This window comes from Rhinolophus sinicus, chromosome 14 (assembly GCF_057876585.1).
Source record: "Rhinolophus sinicus isolate RSI-liver-muscle chromosome 14, RSI-T2T, whole genome shotgun sequence".
Taxonomy (NCBI): Eukaryota; Metazoa; Chordata; class Mammalia; order Chiroptera; family Rhinolophidae; genus Rhinolophus; species Rhinolophus sinicus.
In genome coordinates, this window is record NC_142514.1 from 145197239 (window position 1) to 145215546 (window position 18308).

At 42.1% G+C, this 18308-nt stretch overlaps 1 protein-coding gene across 1 annotated transcript; it reads right to left on the reverse strand.

Moving 5' to 3' along the window:
• Positions 1-1315: 1315 nt before the first annotated feature.
• On the reverse strand, positions 1316-17444 carry OVCH2 (ovochymase 2). The gene is made up of 15 exons (XM_088789887.1): positions 17296-17444; positions 15129-15232; positions 13457-13548; positions 11819-11991; positions 11370-11465; positions 10982-11133; positions 10132-10329; positions 8983-8998; positions 7129-7219; positions 6881-7005; positions 6000-6140; positions 5551-5681; positions 3396-3489; positions 2742-2876; positions 1316-1470 (listed from the first exon to the last, which is right to left on the reverse strand). Exons 1-15 carry the CDS (start codon positions 17381-17383, stop codon positions 1316-1318), a joined length of 1791 nt encoding a protein of 596 aa, XP_088646013.1. The 5' UTR covers positions 17384-17444.
• Positions 17445-18308: the final 864 nt, after the last annotated feature.

Genomic DNA, 18308 nt, shown 5'->3' on the forward strand with positions numbered 1-18308 from the left:
CAATATTCACTCTCCACACATTCTATTATTCTGTGTTCTATGTGCTAGACAATTTGAAAATTTTTTTAATTAATTTTAAAATTTTTCAAATAAGGTGCTTGATTTTTCTCTTGACAAACTATCAAAATGGTGAACTATGAAAATCTCCCTACCGCCATTCTCTGCATGCTTCCCTCACCACATTTTCCACATGGACCAGGATGTCTCATATATATGTTTGTGGAGATAAGGAAAAGAGAAAGCCCAGCTCTTCTCATTGTTCACAGCATTAAAACATAATGGTATACTCACTTTTTTTCAGTGGACGGATCTCATGAGTCAGACCACGATTTGGCACACCATTTAGCCATTCTCACCAAATGAATCACTTGAGATGGGAATTTTGATTCTTATTATTGGAAATATTTCAGTGCTTCTCGTTGCTTTGAGCAAAAGGGACAATGACCACAGCCCGTAGAGCTCTACATGATGGATTATTTGATGTGTCAACTTGGCTGGGTTACTGCTCCCAGTTAGTCAATAATTGAGAGGTTGCTGTGAAGGGATTTTGCAGATGTAACTGAAAGTCCCTGATTAGTTGACTTGAAGTGAGGAAGATCATCCTGGATAATCCAGGTAGGCCTGACTTAATTAATTGGAAAGGCCTTAAAAGCAGAGCTGAGGCTTCCCCAAAAGAGAGAAGAAATTCTGCCTGTGGAGAATAACTTTAGCCTGTGCTGTGGAATTCCAGTGTCCTGTGATCTTCCCTTTCTGACTGCCTGCCCTATGGATTTACTCACTTAGTCACCCCCCTACACACACACACACACACACACACACACACACACACACACAATAGTGTAAGCCAATTCCTGGTATATTCGCTTGCTAGACCTGCCATAATGAAATACCACAAACTGGGTGTCTTAGAAAAACAGCCATTTATTGTGTCATAGTTCTGGAGGCTGGAAGACCAAGGTCAGCATGTTGGTCGGCTTGATTCCTTCGAGGGCTATAAGGGAGAATCTGTTCCGCGCCTCTCCCCCAGCTTCTCACGCTGTGCTGGCAAACTTTGGCGTTTCTTGTCTCGTAGAGGATGCATCACCCCAATCTCTGCCTTCATGTTCATGTGATGTTCTCCGTGTGTGTGTGTGTCTCTCTCTGCATCCAAATTTCCCCTTTTATGAGGACACCAGTTATATTGGATTAGGGCCCATACTAATGATTTCGTTGTAACTTGACTGTGTCTCTCAAGACAGTCTCCAAATAAGGTCACATTCTGGGGTACTGGAGGTTAGGACTCCAACATATCTTTTTGGGGTTCTCTGGTTGAACCCTAGCTGATACACTCTGTGTGTATCTCTTGGTTACATTCCCCAAACAGCTTACCAGAAGCATTGAGTTCTTCAGGTAGGATGTTCCATGTATCCAGAAACACTGACTCATCGTCTGGTCTGGAGATGTTTACATCTGGGTGTAAGCAAAATACAACTGCTCTGATCACACAAGCAAGGCCAGTGCTTGAGACTTATCAGAAAATAATTATTAGATTTCTGGGACATCTCAGTCAACTGAGCTCTATAGGTATTTTAACTGAAAAGGAGTATTTTAACTATACCCTGGCTTTGCCATAAGTAGCTGCTTACCCCCTAACAAGAATGAACAACTTGAGAAGCCAAGCCAATAACTGGCTTTGTGGGGTTTGGACAAAGTACTCCTGCATGTGAGGGCTTGGAAGGAAGCTGTGTAGTTCAGGTGTCTAGGGACTGGGGATTGATGAAGATATTTCACATTTTGGAGCCTCTCTTATGTGTCACACACTTGCTCATGGCCAAGTATACTTTGTCTGATTTAATCCTCACTACATTCTCACTAGGTATGTATTATTCACCCATTGTAAGATTGAAGCCTCTTAGATCATACATCTGGTAAGCATAGGCCAAGATTCATACACACAGTTGACCCTGGTTCTTTGTGGATTCTGAATTTGCAAACTCTCCTACTCCCAAACATTGACTTGTAACTCAAAACCAGTAGTCCCGGTGCTTTCATGGTCATTCATGGACATTCGTGAAAAATTCGAGTTACCTGGCGAGCATGTTCCTAGCTGAGATCTAACGAGGTGATCCTCTGCCTTCTTGTTTCGGCTTTCATACTATAAACAGGTGTCCTTGCCATGGTCTGTTATTATTTATTTATTTTTTGCATTTTTGTGTTGTTTGTTGGTGACTTTGCTGTTTGAGATGGCCCTAAACATGATGCTGACGTACCATCTAGTATACCTGTGTACAAGGAGGCTGTGATGTCTGTATGGAGAAAATACCTGTCATAGATAAGCTGTGTTCAGGTACGAGTTATAGTGGTACTGGCTGTGAGTTCCCTGTTAATGAATCAACAATATACAGAGGGTGCCCCAAAAATGTATACACATTTTAAGAAAGGAAAAAGACTGTTAAAATTGTAACACTCATATACTGATAACAAAAGATGAATACAAGTCCTGTGTATACATTTTTTTGGCGTCCCTGGTATGTTAAAGAAGAAACACACCGAAAAACAGAGGCTCATGGGAACCTAACCTGTATCCCCCCTAGGGACAATGGTTCAGTATTCACTAATTCAGTTTTCGTGGAGACTTTATAGAACAGAACTGGTATAAATAATGAGGATCGACTGGATCCATGTAGGCTCTAATGGCCATCATCAGTTACCACATCATGAGGACAAGAATTGGGACCCAAGAAGTTACTGCCTCTTCCTACTTACCTGTTTCAGAACGAAGGAGACTGTAGCCTGAAAGCCTCTGAAGGTCACATTTTCATCCGTCTGAAAGCTGATGAGCATTATACCGGTCCAGCTCAGCACAGGGGCAGGAGTCCCAAAGCCACACAACCGAGCTGGTTCAAGCCCAGCCCGGGAAAGACATGGTCAAGGGCCCAGCAAATAGATGTAATATTGGATAAAAAACATTGTCCTTTAGGTAATTGTTAGGAGATTAACTTTTCTAGTGGATGTTGCAATTGGTGTTCAGAATAGAAAGGCAGTTTGCTCCTTTTTAATATGTATATAACTCCATCAACATTTCAATTCTATTTAATCTTCCATACTCTCCTACTGGAAATGCCACTAAAGGAATTGGTTGTAGCCACAGGGCTTATTTCAATGGCACTTTTCCTTTCTGACTCCTAGTCCATGTGGGCCTTCCATATTTTCTGTTACATGGCCCTTTGATTCTCCCTCTTGCTCTTCCTGTCCCTGATGTAGAAGGAGTGGTGGTGAGAGCTTCGGAGGGATGGAGGTGGTGCAGGGGAATGAAAGAACATTGAGCTAGATCCTTTTTATTCCCCAAAAGGTTTCCCAAAAAGGACTGGGTCCACATGCAAACCAGAGCAGGTGAGCTCCAGGGGAACACAAACCGATTTCCTTCTTCCTTTCTACATCCCTGTGCACTGTGACGTAGTCGGAAGTGCAGTCGCCACTCTCTTCTATTTCCAGATTCTGAAAGGAAAGCTGAGAAGATTCAACATTACATCCAGAGTAAGTAATAGGTATGAATGACGTGATTTTAATTAAGCAGACAAATTTGGATTGTTCAGCTTGCTCTCGAGTGTGACCTTAGATGGGAAAGTTAGTAGGCGTTCATGAGTGGGTTACGTTGCTTAGGAAAAGATGCTGTACCTGCCAAACCTGCTGAAACATCTAAGCTACCAAATACAGTCTGAATGTAAGGGTGGAAAAATATGCAAATATTTGAGCTCCCTAGATCCGTGCTAGGAAGAGCCAAGAAAACAGCAAAGAACCATATTTGAGCAGTTTGAAGGTGCCGGCCAGTTGAGTCCGAAAAGAAGAGCAGTGGGGGATAGGTATCTGATTAAGTAGGAGTTTAGGTTTTAAACACAAAGATGATGGGGATTCAGTGGAGCCTGAGCACTCAGCCAAAGACACAGCTGCAGTCATAGGACAAAGTGGAGGCAAAGGATCATTAGCGGTCATGGGAGAAGGAGCTGTCAGAAGCAGGATTCATTCAGGCGCTTCTCACACCCTTACTGGGGTACTTTCTGGAAGCAGACCGGTTTTCCTCCGAGTCAGCGGTATGCACATAGTGATGACTTGTAATACCAGTTTCCACATTTCTGTCTCGGATGAGGCCTGAGGACGATGCCGGCACTGGCAGGGTGTGAGAGCGTCACTGCACTGATCGCACAGCACTCAGTACATTCACTGAATAGATGTTTTTAAATTACTTCTGGCCCTGGCATGTTGAGATTCAACCGAATTTGTCTTCATCCTCCTTCCAGAAATAAACCTCATGCGTAAACTTTTTTATCCTCCATCACTAGTAACGTATCTTCCCTTAATTCTACATCCTCCTAAAGTTTCTGCCTTGACTGTTTGGGTTTCAGAAACTTTTAGAAAAAGATCTATACTTGCTTCCTCTGTGTCTTCTTCTCCCACTCATTCATAAAACGTATGTGATCTTGTTTGTCCTCCTAACATATGACTTAACTTATATTTCGGACACCCCCTTCGCCCCCCCACCTCCTCTCTGTTGTTCAGTTGTCCGATCCAATTGTTCTGCCTTTTTATTGGGGCATGAGGTGGGGACTGGCCAGCGAATGCTCAGCTCTCCTCCTCTAAACTCTAACCATGTGTGGGAAAGCCAAAGTATTGGCCGCAGCTCTTTGCTTGTTTATTTTGTTTGTGTTTTGAATTAAAGGCTCCATTCTCTGGACTGTCACCATCACCACACCAGCTTGGTTCTCCTCGTGTGTCTCAGATCTCTGTTTGCCTCTTGAACTTATGAGAACATTGAAGTCTTGTCCACCCTTACTCTTCCCCTTTTATTTTCTACCCTACTTTCTCTCCTTCATATATTCTCTTGCTTTTAATTATTATTTTAAGAGAAAGACTTCTGAATAAATGCCTAGTTCCAACCCCACTGACTGCAGTTCTCACCTTCAGCTACATGGAGGCATCTGCAGGTGACTCACTAGTGTTTAATGAACAAGCAAACAAATGGCCACAAATACTACTAACGAATCCTGACGTTCAGAGCTCTCCGTACTTGGACCTCAGCCTCGCCTGCCCTCCACCACCCCTCCTGGTACATGTTCCGACTCTCACCAGAGTCTCTGAACCTGTTCTGCGCTGGGTCCTTTGTGCTTGCTCTGTCCCCGCTGCGTGAGAGGCTGGATGATTTGGGCCTTATTGTCGTTGACCTTTGTTAGCCATTATTTACAATATTTCTTGTTAGCCGTTTAATTAAGAAGGAAGAAATGCTTGTTTCTAGAAGGAATTAGACATTGATGAAACAGTTATCAGGTACAAAGATTAAGCCAGCACTTCAACCCAAAGTAAAGTGTGTGATTGCCATCTGGTGGTAAGTATGGGTATTACAGGCGGAGATAGGCTAGTCTGTTACTCAGTATTTATTGAGAGCCTTGTGTGCCCGGTACCAGCAGGAGGGATACAGCAGTGAATAAGTCGGATAAAAACCTCTGCCCTAATGCTGCTTATGTTAGCTGTTTTGTGGAGATGCCACAGCAGAGTAAGAGTAATGAAAGTCAATACCTTAATTAGGTGATGTTTGGGGGCCTGAAAAACCCAGTTACAGTCGGCCATGCCACTGTAGTCTTCAGGATAGTGCAGACTCTGTATGAGGCCTTCCTCAAAAAGGACAGTTAAGGAACTGCAGCCTGAATCTGAAACACAAGGGAAACATCCACACAATGGCATCAGCCAAACAAAGACAAAGACGAATCCTCTTTGTTTTCCTTCCTGCCTCCCACAAATGATGCATGAACTGAATCTTCAGGCAGAGCCAACAAGAGGAAGAGGTCTGCGCACTGATTTTTCAGAACTTATCAGGCCATCTCAGCGCACTTGGGTGTGTGGTAAGCAGGACCAGAGAAGGAGTGCCTGCACCCCACATCTCACTGCCTGCCTCTCACCTAATTCCTGTGGGGCCTCAATTCCTACAAAAGGCCTGGGTAATGTGTGATAAAATTAAATGGTTTTACCAGGAAGGTAGTTTGGTTTAAGAGCTTTATAGGTGAGATTAAACCCAGCGGCATAATTTGTGGCATCAGAGATGAATCTCAGCTTTAAAGCGTTGGAGCCAACAAGAATAGATGAAGGAAGGCTTTCTCCACAGAATTTCCCTACAATGTAAGAAGATTCTTTGTTTAGAGTTTAGAAAACAGCACCCATTCAAAGACTTAGGAGAACTGAACTTGTCATGATAGTGTATTATCTAAACCAGGTTTCTCAACCTTGGCACTACTAACATTTTGAACTGGAACGTTCTCTGTGTTCAGGCTGCCCTGCATATTGTGGGATGTTTCATAGTATCCCCAGCCACTACCCTCTAGATGCCAGTAACACTCCCTCCAGCTATGACAACCATAAAAGCTTTTAAGACATTGCTGAGTGTCTCTTGGGGGGCACAATCACCTCCAGTTAAGAACTACAGGTCTCCTCCACTTCTGTTTCTGATAGAAATAACCTTTGTCTCCTACTCATGAGTATCCATTGGTATTTTCCTTCTTAGCTGGATGAGGCCGGTAAATGCCATTTTCATGCTTAGAAAAGCAGCATGCTGTGTGGAGGCCCTGGGAGGCGCTGCTTGTGTCTCCATAATACTCCTGATGGACTCCCTGTCTAGCGAATGCGTGTGAGAAGCCTGGTTCCATGGGAAGCAGATCTAGCAAATGAAATGCACTGTGGCTTACAGCCATCACACAGGCTCAGATTCAGTTCTTTTCCACTGTCATTTCTGAGTATCAGAAATTGGAGACAGGAAATGTGTCTGCAGATGCCTCAGTGCCAGACATGTTGTAACCAGGTCCCATTAAGCCCTCCTCACACTAGTGTCCATCTGACAATGTGCAAATCCACTCACCAATAAGTCTGCCTTCTAAAGAATACATTGACAGGTAATTGTGGTTACAAGACTCTGCATCCAGTTGGGAAAAACTGAGTAACACATGCATTTCCTCTGGTACCAACAGGGTCCAGACACATAGTCTGCAGGCAGATACATTGAGAGGGTGTTACTTGTAGACAGAAAGTGGCTGTCACAGTCCAATTAATGACACAATCAGACTGGAGGAGGGAGTCGGGGGAGGAGTGGCAGAGGGGACTACTCACTGCTTGCTGTCATAATATAGGTAGGGGCTGTCTGGGAAGTGCAGCCCCCCCTCAGACTCACTGAGCACGCGGTCCTGCTCACTGCGTGCGGCTGGGAGAGAAAGCCACAAGAGTCAGGCTAACAGTGACGGCCAGTCACCGCAGCCCTCGCTTTCCAGAGTCGGCGCGGCTGCTAGAACCGCCTTGTTCTGCATTATGTCCGCTTCCTTGTTTCACATCTTTTCCTGCCTTGGCTTCTAGATGCCTTACTCTTTTTTGTTCCTTTTAGATCCTGCTTAACTTTGAGATTCTATGATTTCTTCTCCTTCACTCTTCTTTCTCTGACCCCACAACTCCATTCTGTAAATACAGGTAGTTCCCAAATTCTGTCCTTAGTTTTCATCTCTCTCTATAGAGCCCTCTGACCAGTTTCATTCATATCTTCATGTTCAGCTATCAGCTCTACATTTTTCAACTTCAGACCTGATATTTCAACCATCTCCTAGATCTCTCTCCTGAAACTTAACATGCTATAAATGAAAGTCCTTGGTTATGCAGAAGTGCTTCTGCTTCTGCTTTGGTTATACCGGCCCCTTTCTTAGTCTCTCATGCTCAAAACTTAGGTGTCATCCTTGATTCTTCCCTCTCCCTCACCTCCCTTCATCTAAGTGACTACTAAGTCCTAATTCTTCTGTGTCTGTTCCCTCCTTTCCATTCTCTGGCCATTGCCCTAGGTCAAGCTTTCTTCTTTCTTTCTTTCTTTTCTTTTATTTTGTTTTCTTTTTTCTCTTTTCTTTTCTTTTCTTTTTCCTTCCTTCCTTCCTTCCTTCCTTCCTTCCTTCCTTCCTTCCTTCCTTCTTTCCTTCCTTCCTTCCTTCCTTCCCTTGAACTAATGCATAACCTCAAATCCACCTTGAATTGTTCCCCCTCCAATCTATCCCCTATGTGTAGCTCTTATCCCAGTAAAGTATAGCTCTGATCTATTTATCTAATTAATCAACTTCCTATTACTCAATAAAGTCCAAAGTTTTTTGACTGACATTCAAAATTTCCATTATTTGGTCTCAGATTATCTCCCTCGTAAAACTCCATCACATATCCTTACTGGTCTCTATTACAGCCTACATTTTCCTGTCTCCATCGTTTAGTATCTATGCTTTGATAAGGATGATTCCTTGAGCTGGGTTGTTTTTCTTCACCTGTATCCCATTTGCACCTGACAAAATCCTACTCATTCTTTGTCCTTTAAGGTTTAGCTTAAAAGGTATGTGTGCCTCCCCCCCTCACACTTTTTTTAATGCAAGAAGCAGCGACCCACTCCTGAGCTCTCGGGGTACTCTTTTTTCCACATTGCTCTCTGTGGGTAGTTCTACCGATTCAAAGACCCACTGAAGATTTGAGCTAAAGATGCCTTAGAGACCATCAGGTCCAGACTCTTTTCTTTGTGGGTAAGGAAACTGAGGTAGGAAGGAGCTTCCCAAAGTCACTGAGTGGATTCATTTCAGACTTGTAACACCAGGGTGAGTCCCCTGGATAAGTAAGGACTCTTTCAGGACAAGGTGTGTAGCTTATTGGCCACATATGTACCACCTCACCCTCCTTTTTCAAGTCTGCGATCTAAAGCAAGGATTTGGCAAATGTTTGCTGAAATGAGATGGAGCTTTGGGTTGACAAGATGTGAAATGGGAGGGAATCTGGGGCTCCAGCTGGCTGAGGGACTGCAGGGAACGGCTGTGGTGCGCTCAGTGGTGGTTTTGTACCTAGTGAGCGAGGACAGCTCTTGCAAAGGAAGACTTGATGATGAAGGGAGCCACTATTTGGAAATGCTAGATGTTAATTCATGCTCCTGGAGGAGAAGGCTGGAGAAATACCCACCTTTCAAGCTCTTTCTCTGCTTCCCCGAGAAAGAAAGAGACAGATGTGATTCAAGCTTTGTGGTGTCCTAAACAGTATTTCAAGAAGTGAGCATCTCCTTGACTCGAAAGTGCAGAGATTTTTAAGTCAATATGCAACTAAACAAAATCTAATCTGTGGAAAGGAAAGCAGGGATAAATTGATAAAGCAGGAAAGTAGCCTTGCTGTTTTAAGGAGATGATTTCACTGTCTTTCAATAAACCTACTAGTGGGTGAATTAAGTAATGGGCTATGATTAGCTTGGAAGTTACACAGAGCAAGAAGAGGTCATCTGGTTTACCCCTCTCAGTTTGTATGAGAAGGTAGGCTGAAGATGAAAGTAACTCACCCACAATCACAAAAGAAGTGCTGTGATAGCTATAAGTTGAACTGAGGGCTCAAATACCTGCCACTGGACCATACACTTGAAAGGAAACCCAAGTTCTTACTACACTAATTTGAATTAACCCCTTTGGGGAAGAATAGAAGCCCTATTGGGGCTGGAAGCCACCAGTTAAGAAAACAAATTTGATTTGGAGGCAGAAATGAAGTTTCATTGAACTCAATGGTCTGTCTAGTAGAAGGGTGTATGTAGACTCAGGCCTTTTCAGACTTAGGGTAATTAGAAGACCTGGAAGACCAGGCCTTCTCGAGCTTGGCATTACCAACATTTTGGGCTGCATCATTCTGTGCATTGTAGAAGGCGTGGCAGCATCCATGTTCCCTTCTCACTAAATGCTAGTGTCACCCGCTCCCCAGGTTGTGACAACCAAAAATATCTCCAGACATTTTTGTCTGGGGCGGGGGGCAAAATTTCCCCTGGTTGATAACTCCCGATCTGTGCTATAGCTTGCTGAATCTTGCACAGTTGAGAAGTGGTGAAAACATCACCAGCTGAGATAGTTTCAATTAAAGGGAAATTTGACAAAGTCTAGCATGGATATATTCATGTTTCATTGAATAGTTGATGCTGTACCACATACATATTTACTCTTGTTTTAGACTTAGTGAATTCCACAGTCCTTCTGTGCTACCCTAAGAACAGAAGCAGAGCCTGTCTGCTCAGTGCTCCTGACTTGCCCAGACTCGGATGTTCTCTCTGGTCCTAGCTTCTTGACCTTCCGTGCTAGCTTTATTACCAATTCGGATGTGTTTGTGGATCCAGGGAAGCATTTTGCTAAGATCTGTGAATATCCCAGGGGATCCTTGATCATCTTTCCGCACATTATTTCTCCAGCCTCGACCACAGCCCAAACCCCAAGAAGTCACACCAGCAAGAGTCCAACTCCCTCTCTTATTCCGGCACATGAGAGAACCTCCTGAATCTCCCTGTGGGGATAAAAAGCTTCTGTTACCATCATGGTCAGTGTCTGTGCCCCACAGTTCTCACTCGTTTCCCTCATAAAGATGCTAGACTAGGATCAATGACATTTCTTAACTTCTAATAGTTTGGACTCAGGAACCTGGGGGAACAGGCAAGCACAGTTCACATTAGAAACTATCATTGGAACCTGTCAGTTTGACCTCCTTCTTTCCCATCCTAGGCTTTCATCAAACACCAGCCTTTCTTCTTGATTCTGTCACATCCTACAGTCTCAGAGAAGTCTTGCCCAGTAGTAGAATTGATCTCAAGTCTTGGTCAGCAAGAGGGATGGAGGGAAAGTAAAGTCCCTATTATACATAAACTGGAGCCCTCTACATAGGAAAGAGCCAGCTGCTCTTCAGAGGTGGGGAACCCTGAGCTCATTATTTGCATTATCTGTTTTTTGGTTTTTTGGAAAAAGTGAAAGACCTCCTCTAAATGTACACTCCCTGGTATAAACAGATTGTTTAAATTGTCCCTTTATTTTGACTCAACCTCCCCTGTCTCTCTTGACCCTCCTTTCCAGAGTCTAGTCTTAACTACAGCCTTCTTTCAGCCCGTCGCCTAATGACAAAGCTGAGGGGAGTCCTGCCTGCGACCTGCCTGCGACCTTCCTACCTGACATGCATCTCTCCCTCCATCTGGGAAGCCTGTGCACAGGAAGGTCCGCCCACTGATGGGTTTCTTCAGGGTTAACATAGCTGCCACACACTCCTCCTGGGTCAAAATGGGCAGATTCACTTCCTGCAAGACTTGTGGGAGGATGCCATCTAGAAAACACAGAGATGAGAGTCCCAGCAAAGTACTCCTTCACGCCTTCTGAGTTGACGATGCCCCATTCAGGCTTGTCTTTTCGAAAGACCTGAATTTCTAAGTACAATATGATAGGCTCTATGTTTAAAAATGTTTACACAATTGTGTTCTAAAAACATTAAATATTCTATTTTGTGATTACCTGTCAGAAAGTTCTGACATTGATTAAGGATAGAGGCATAGAAGTTCTTACTTTCAGTCAGGCGACCCCAGCCTACAGTTGTACAAATCATTCCAGCCTTAAATCGTTCCCCTGGCTCTGGAAGACACATGGGCCCCACAAACTGGCCTAAAAAAAAAAAAAAAAAGGCAGAGCATGGAGGAAAGGACACCAGAAGCCACTCACCAGTTGACATCCAGGTGGTTCCCCCAAGACCTTCTAAGAGTTGTGATACCTCTACGTGGCATTTCCAGGTGTCATTTGTCACACAAAGGAAGACCTCCCTACTTTACACCCTAATACTGTATCTAAAGCTACGAGCAAAAAAGGTTTCAGGTAGGGGACCCTCCACCCCAAATCCCTGTCTCTAAGTCAATGACCCAGAACCATTGGGCCTAACATGTACTGTAGGTAATGTGCCATGGAACAGAAATTACAGAGAACATGCGATAGCTAATTCAGTGTGAGCCTGAAATGTTTACCGAAATGGAAGGTGCCAGCCATCTTCAAAAGAGCAATATCATAGTCCATTGGTTTCTTTGTGGAAAAATATGGGTGTATGATGATGCTTTCAATGGGGAGGGTTTGCTCTCCTGGTTCAATATGGCTCAAGTCATGTTTTCCAGCCGTAACATTCAAAGTTGATGCAATATTTCTAAAAAGAGGAAGCCATAAAATAAATTGATTTCATTGAGCCTCTGAGTACAGTTGTAATGATTAACAAACTGGCCTCTTCAAAGTAACATGGATGGATAATGGGGGTATAAGGCTGCTGAACAGAGAAAGTGAGAATGATTCCAACACTCAGGAAAAATGCAGAGGTTCTCAGTTTGAGTGGGGGAGTAGTAAAGAGTGGCCTCATGGAGTCAGTGATGTAATAAATTTAATATTTTGCAGTGTTATTTGTAAAATGTCTAAAGATGTATGTACATTGTAATCCAGGAGTCTAAAGCTATAGTGGACTTTATTCAGCTACCCTAGGTGGTTTCCCTGGCCTCATTCTTGGTGAGATTCTTTGGGAATGATTTGTGATTTCCACTAAATATGCTGCTTTAATGTCAGAAATGTAGTGCATAATGTATACTGTGAAAGACATAATAGCACCGTAACTGATGTCCCAGAGAGCATGCACACTCTCAAGGCTTTGGGACTGATTAAAACAATGGGAGGTGAGGAGTTTCTTACCTTGTTTTTTTGTTTGTAATTTAAAGACTTGGCATGACATGGGAAAAGACCATTTCCCTTCTTCCTGAAGCAAAGTTATCTGAAAGGAATTTGGTGGGATGAATTGAGATGGATTAAGAGCTTTGAGCTTGCCATCTTTTGGGACCCTTCATTCCCAGAAGTGATAATTTTATACAGAATTGGGAACAGCATCACTTTCTCTTGGTATATTTCCCTGACTCTAGGCTGTGTTAGGTACCTAACCTAATACATAGCAACTTTCTAGCCTAACCACCTGCCACATTGCAGTGAAATTATCAGTTGACTGTTTTTCAGACTCTCACCTCTCTAGGGATAGGAATTATGTCTTATTCATCTTTGTTTCTGTGGTATCCACTAGTGTCTAGCACCGAGCAAATATCCAGCAGATGTTTACAGATTTGAAATAGGGCAAATATGGGGACCTGATCTTGATTACACCTAGTGGGTACCAAGAGCCCTGGCAGCAATAGAACATTCAGAGCACACAGGAAATTGGGTAAAAGGATGGAAGTTGTTGGATTGAAGCTCATAGAGGCAGGATCAATTCTAAGGAAGATATAGGAGCCTTCTTTATGTTTTACCAGCCTCCTTTTGTTTTATCCATTTCTTAAAATGCACAATGAACTGCATGATTTTTTTTCCCATGGAAATTTAAGAAATCTAGGAGAAAACTTTCATAAATATGTCTTTGTGGTACGTTTTTCTCACTTGGATATTATTATTTAATAACTTCCATTCATATTTAACTATTCTCCTCCTGCAAGGAGTGTATGTTTTCTACCAAGTTGAGTACCCTCTGACGGCATCACTGAAGCATACATCACACAGTTCCTGTCTTAAAGAGTTATTGCTGCTGATTCCAAAGGAGAAGGAGGGTAATCTGACCTTTATCCATGGGCTAGGTCTTCCCCTACCTGTTGGCGACGCAGTGAGCAGCTGTGATCACCCACTGTGGAGAGATGATGGTCCCACCACAGATATGCTTCTGCCTTCGTTTCAGAGACACCTAAATTGCAAAGACCTTAAAGTTAATGTCCTGGGATCCCCCAAAACCTGGAGACAGAGCATATTCTAAAAAAATAGACCCAGCTATCTTCTTCATAAATATCAGAAATCGTGGACTGTGAAGGAGTAAAACCCATCCCACTACAGCTCAGAAAAAAAGGAGCAGTGCTGGAAGCAGAGCATTCCCAACCCTGGTTCACAGGAGAGAGAGTTAATTTCGGATGAGTGGCTATAGGGTTTCAATAGATAGTAAATATCGTTGGTATTTGTTTATTTTTATAATACTGTTGACTCATACTGTTACTTTAACAATATGAGCCTTATCTGTGACTGAAGAGAAAGAAAAAGAAGATTAAGATAGAATCCAGATGAACAGTTTTAAGAGAAAGGCAAGGGGGGGTGGTCAAAGGGAGTCCTTCAATATATACTCCAATTCCTCCAGGCCTCTTGGAGAAATCGTCTGGACTCACACTTTTCTAACACTCTTAACTATTTGACCTTTACAACTTCTTTACGCCTATTTGTAATCTACCTCTGTGATATACTTTCTATCTTTGGTTTATCCTATTAATGATATTTGATTTGACTCTAAAATGGCTTACAGGGTACAAGTGAATACTTTTAATTCCATTGTTGGAATTAGAAAAGAAGCAATCTATTAGAATTGTTACCTTTTTGACTAAAAATTATTTAATGAGCAATTGAAAAACTAATACAGAGAAAAGGCTAATAGAATAAAGAGCAAATAAGTAGAAGTCAGTGAGTCACCCTTGACTGTGATTTGAATATGGACTTCTGAATTGACTAGTCAACCAACTGACCAAGTAAGCAACTGATCTTCAGCCAAGTAATTCACTCATCAATCCACTGAGCACAAACTCAGTGAACCAACCATTACCAAATATCCACTGACCTAAAAGTTAATACAACGGAGTCAAGAGAAGTAAAGATAAAGAGGTAGCGCTCTACTTGCAAAATTAAGCAGCAAGAATACAACATGGCTCCCAGGGTGAAGAAAATTTGGAGACTTTCAAAGGCAATATATGTAAATACCATAGGCTAGGAGCAGAAGCACAGAGACATTTCTGTGGCATGAATGAGAGGACCAGGAAATTAGATTGAGACAGAATTCTTAGGACATTAGCTACTAAGAAGGCAGTACTTCTGACTATTCCCTGAGCGGTCCTGTGGTATAGGTACAACTCTTACACCTCAGACATACAGTCCCTGGTCATCTGTAACTATAACGAGGTAAGTATATTTTAAATGTATTTACTGAATCAAAATTATTTTTAAAATTTTAAATTTAAAAGTTTTTCAGCTTCTTGAAGTGGGATTTTTGTCTTAGGGGTTAAAATTTGGGGATGGTATTTCCAATTTTTATAACTATTGTGAACACACCTTTCCTGGAACTCAGCTGGTACACATCATGAGGGACTTGAATCCCTACATACACTCATGAGCTCTCTGGTGATGAGTGAGGCAGAATGGAGAGCATTGATGAGTAACATGTGATTCAGGGAGATCCAGTCCCAACACAGCTCATAGGTCACCCACCAGAGAATGTTCTCTGAGACTCACTTGCCAAGGGTAAGAGCCCTTTTCCACTTGGTCTCCCCCAACAATGCGACTAAAAATGTCATTCCAAGGCCGTACCTTCACTGGACTCTGCCCACAAGTGGGAGCTGGGAAGAAGACAAGACAAAAATTTAGTGATTAGATAGCTCCTAAGACTGAGGGATATGGGAAACTTCAGAGCAAGAAAAAAACTGTAAGATATGGATTGTGAAAAATTACAAAATGGCTTTCGGTTAATTGTGGGATTTGCTGTGATTTGCACTACAAAGGATTGTTCAATTTTTGTCATGCGTAGAACATGCATATCATGAAAAGATCTACTTTTCTGATATGAAGATTAAGGATGTCAGAGTTAGATCTCTGCAAGGATGTAGCCCCCTTTTGATTCTGAGCAATCTGGCCCCTTAGAGGCTTGTCACAGCTCTCTGTACTTCTGTGACATTTATTATATGCAGTATGGTTACTTCTGTGTCTCTCATCCTAACTAAATTGTGGGCTCCCCAAAGTTATGAACTTAATCATAGAAATACCTATGTCCACAATAACCAGCAGAGTTCCTGATGCACAGAAGTTACTCAATTAATTCGTTGAGTGGATGATGCCATAGTCTGCCTTGGATTGTAATTGTGTGTACATCTCTTCCACCCGGGGGCCTGAGTCTGAGACCATGGTCTGTGGTGCCTGCCACACAGTCAGATACTGGATTTAATTCTCAGTGAGGGTGGAAAGTGGCAGGTGGTTCAAGGAGAGTGGAGTGAAGAAAAGACTGTGTCCTGATTCACAAAGCAGACTGGTGTTAGGATAGAAGGGTTGCCAAGTAGTGGAACAAAGAACTCTGTGGAAAAGACTTTCTCCCTGAAAAGGTTGCATTTACTTATTTATCCGCTAGTTTTTAAAAATGTTTTTCTTTGACTTCTCAGCTAAGAGATGGGTTAGATTAAAGAGGTTTACAACTGCCTCGTAATTCTGGAATGGTACATCTTCTGTCCCTACTGCAGATCATTCTTTACATGTTTTCTAGGAAAGTCTAAAAAGCCCTGCCTCACAATCACCGCACTTCTTTACCGAGCTGACTCATCTAATGTTTATTCTTCAGCTTAGAGATCATCTCACTGAGAAGTCTTCCTTGATTTCCTCAGAGTGTCTCCCCTCTGTACTGTGTAGTACCCTTTTTCTCCCCTTTCATAGTTTTTTTTGCCAGTATTGTTGTAGTGAATTATTTGCCTGTCTCCCTCACTGGACTATCAACTACTTGAGGAAAAAAATCCTATGTCCTATTCATCTCTGTATTTCCAAGGTTTAGCACAATTCCTAGCGTAGAGTAGGCCCTTAGAAAAGTTGGATGGATGGTTGAAAGTTGGTTTTTCTTGAGAATACATCCTTGAGAGCACTGCTATTTAGATTAATTTGTTAAAATATACAAAGTTTTTTAAATAACTTCTCATATAACCTTCCGTTCTATGCCTGTGAATCAAGTACTATTACCCCCACTTTACAGATGAGAAAACAAAGAATCAAAGAGTTGCACAGCTAATTAATGGCACAACATGGATATAACACTAAGCCTTTTGATTCTGAATCCAGTGCAGCCATGACATTGGATCAAAAGCTTATTTTCTGTTTCAGCTGAATGGATCACAAATACCTTAGACACATAATTTACTATTTTCTGAACTCATTGAAGCAAAGACAGGAAACATGATGATTCTCAGGGCTGGCACAAAAATGACTGTAGAGAAGCCTGCCAAGAACTGTTCTCAGCTTATGTTGCTTCAGGAAAAAAGGACCATTTATAATACACTACACTGAACATGCCTCATATTTCCCAGCAAGATAATTTTCCAGAAGATTACTAATGCTTCCAAATTTATGTTGATTTCCAGAATTTATTCCATGAAAGAGGATAGGATTGTATGTGTCCAAATAAGTAAGCAATCCCAGCTTTCTCCACATCGATGCAACTTGTCCAAGTTGTATTCCATAAATATTTTACTCAGTTTTGATTTCAGGAGAAAAGTCCAAAATAATTACATGAGAAGCAATTAGAGTTCCACAATATATTTGCTTCTCCTGTTTTCCCAAAGAAATACGGAGTGGAGTTATGATGCTCATTGCTAGCAAAAGTTATTCCTTCAGATAAAGGTAATTACAGAGTTTGTTTGGAACTTACCTTCGGAAAGAGAACGAGTTGCCGATTTACCTTGTTCCAAACAGATCATTCCAAGTAGTAAAATCAGCTTATTCTTGCTCATAGGCATTTTGAGACTCAGAGTTTTTCCCTGAAATTTTAAAGAAACTAAAGAGAACCAAAACAGAAAGGCTTATGAGACCAACAATTTAAAAGAAGGTTATTAATTAACCAAGACTTGAGGCATTCAGCCATGTCCATATGATGTTTCTGAATGTGGTTTCTTGCAAAGATGTTTGCAAGATGTGGGAGTCAACCACAGAAACATAGTCTTGAGCAAGCAATATTACATGTCCCGTTACTCCCACATCAATCCGTTGCTTCCCAGAGTGTATCTGGGTAGCCAAGTGGTTTGTGTCTAAGGTTTTCATTTGCAAACATTACTGACTTCTTAGTACAAGTTACCACCTTCTACAAAAAGTCTATTATTGCAAACAACAACAACTTTGATATTCAACTTTGAAGTTGTTCTTATTTGCAAGAATAGACTTTTCTATATGCTTGCTTTCAACAACCCATCAGAATATGCTAAAACATTTTACTTTCTCTTGTTTTCCTAATGTAAACGAACGGTTATAACCAGGTGGTAGAAGAGAGGACAGGAAAGGTAATTTGGTAGCACACTCAGGAAGTCATGCTGTTAGTCATTTAGGATACTGTCCATTGAGGCATTTGTGAATCTGCATTCTCACTATTTTTTTGTATTTATGGAAGGCAAACGTTAACTCTTCTTTGCCTCTACACCTGGTAAATGAGGTGCTTGGGGAGGTGGCTCTGATTATGTACAAGTCTTCCTCTTCCCTGGCTGAGTTCTTGGCACATGGTCAGTATGTGAGAAACACCTGTGGATTGGCCAATGCTATCTGTGACGACATAGGAATATGAGATTTGTATGTCAACGTTTACACATTACCTGCCCAAAACAGCAAATGTCAAACCAGAAGCCCCCAACTTCATTGTGGCAACTTTTGTCATTGTAGTGTAGAAACAGACCA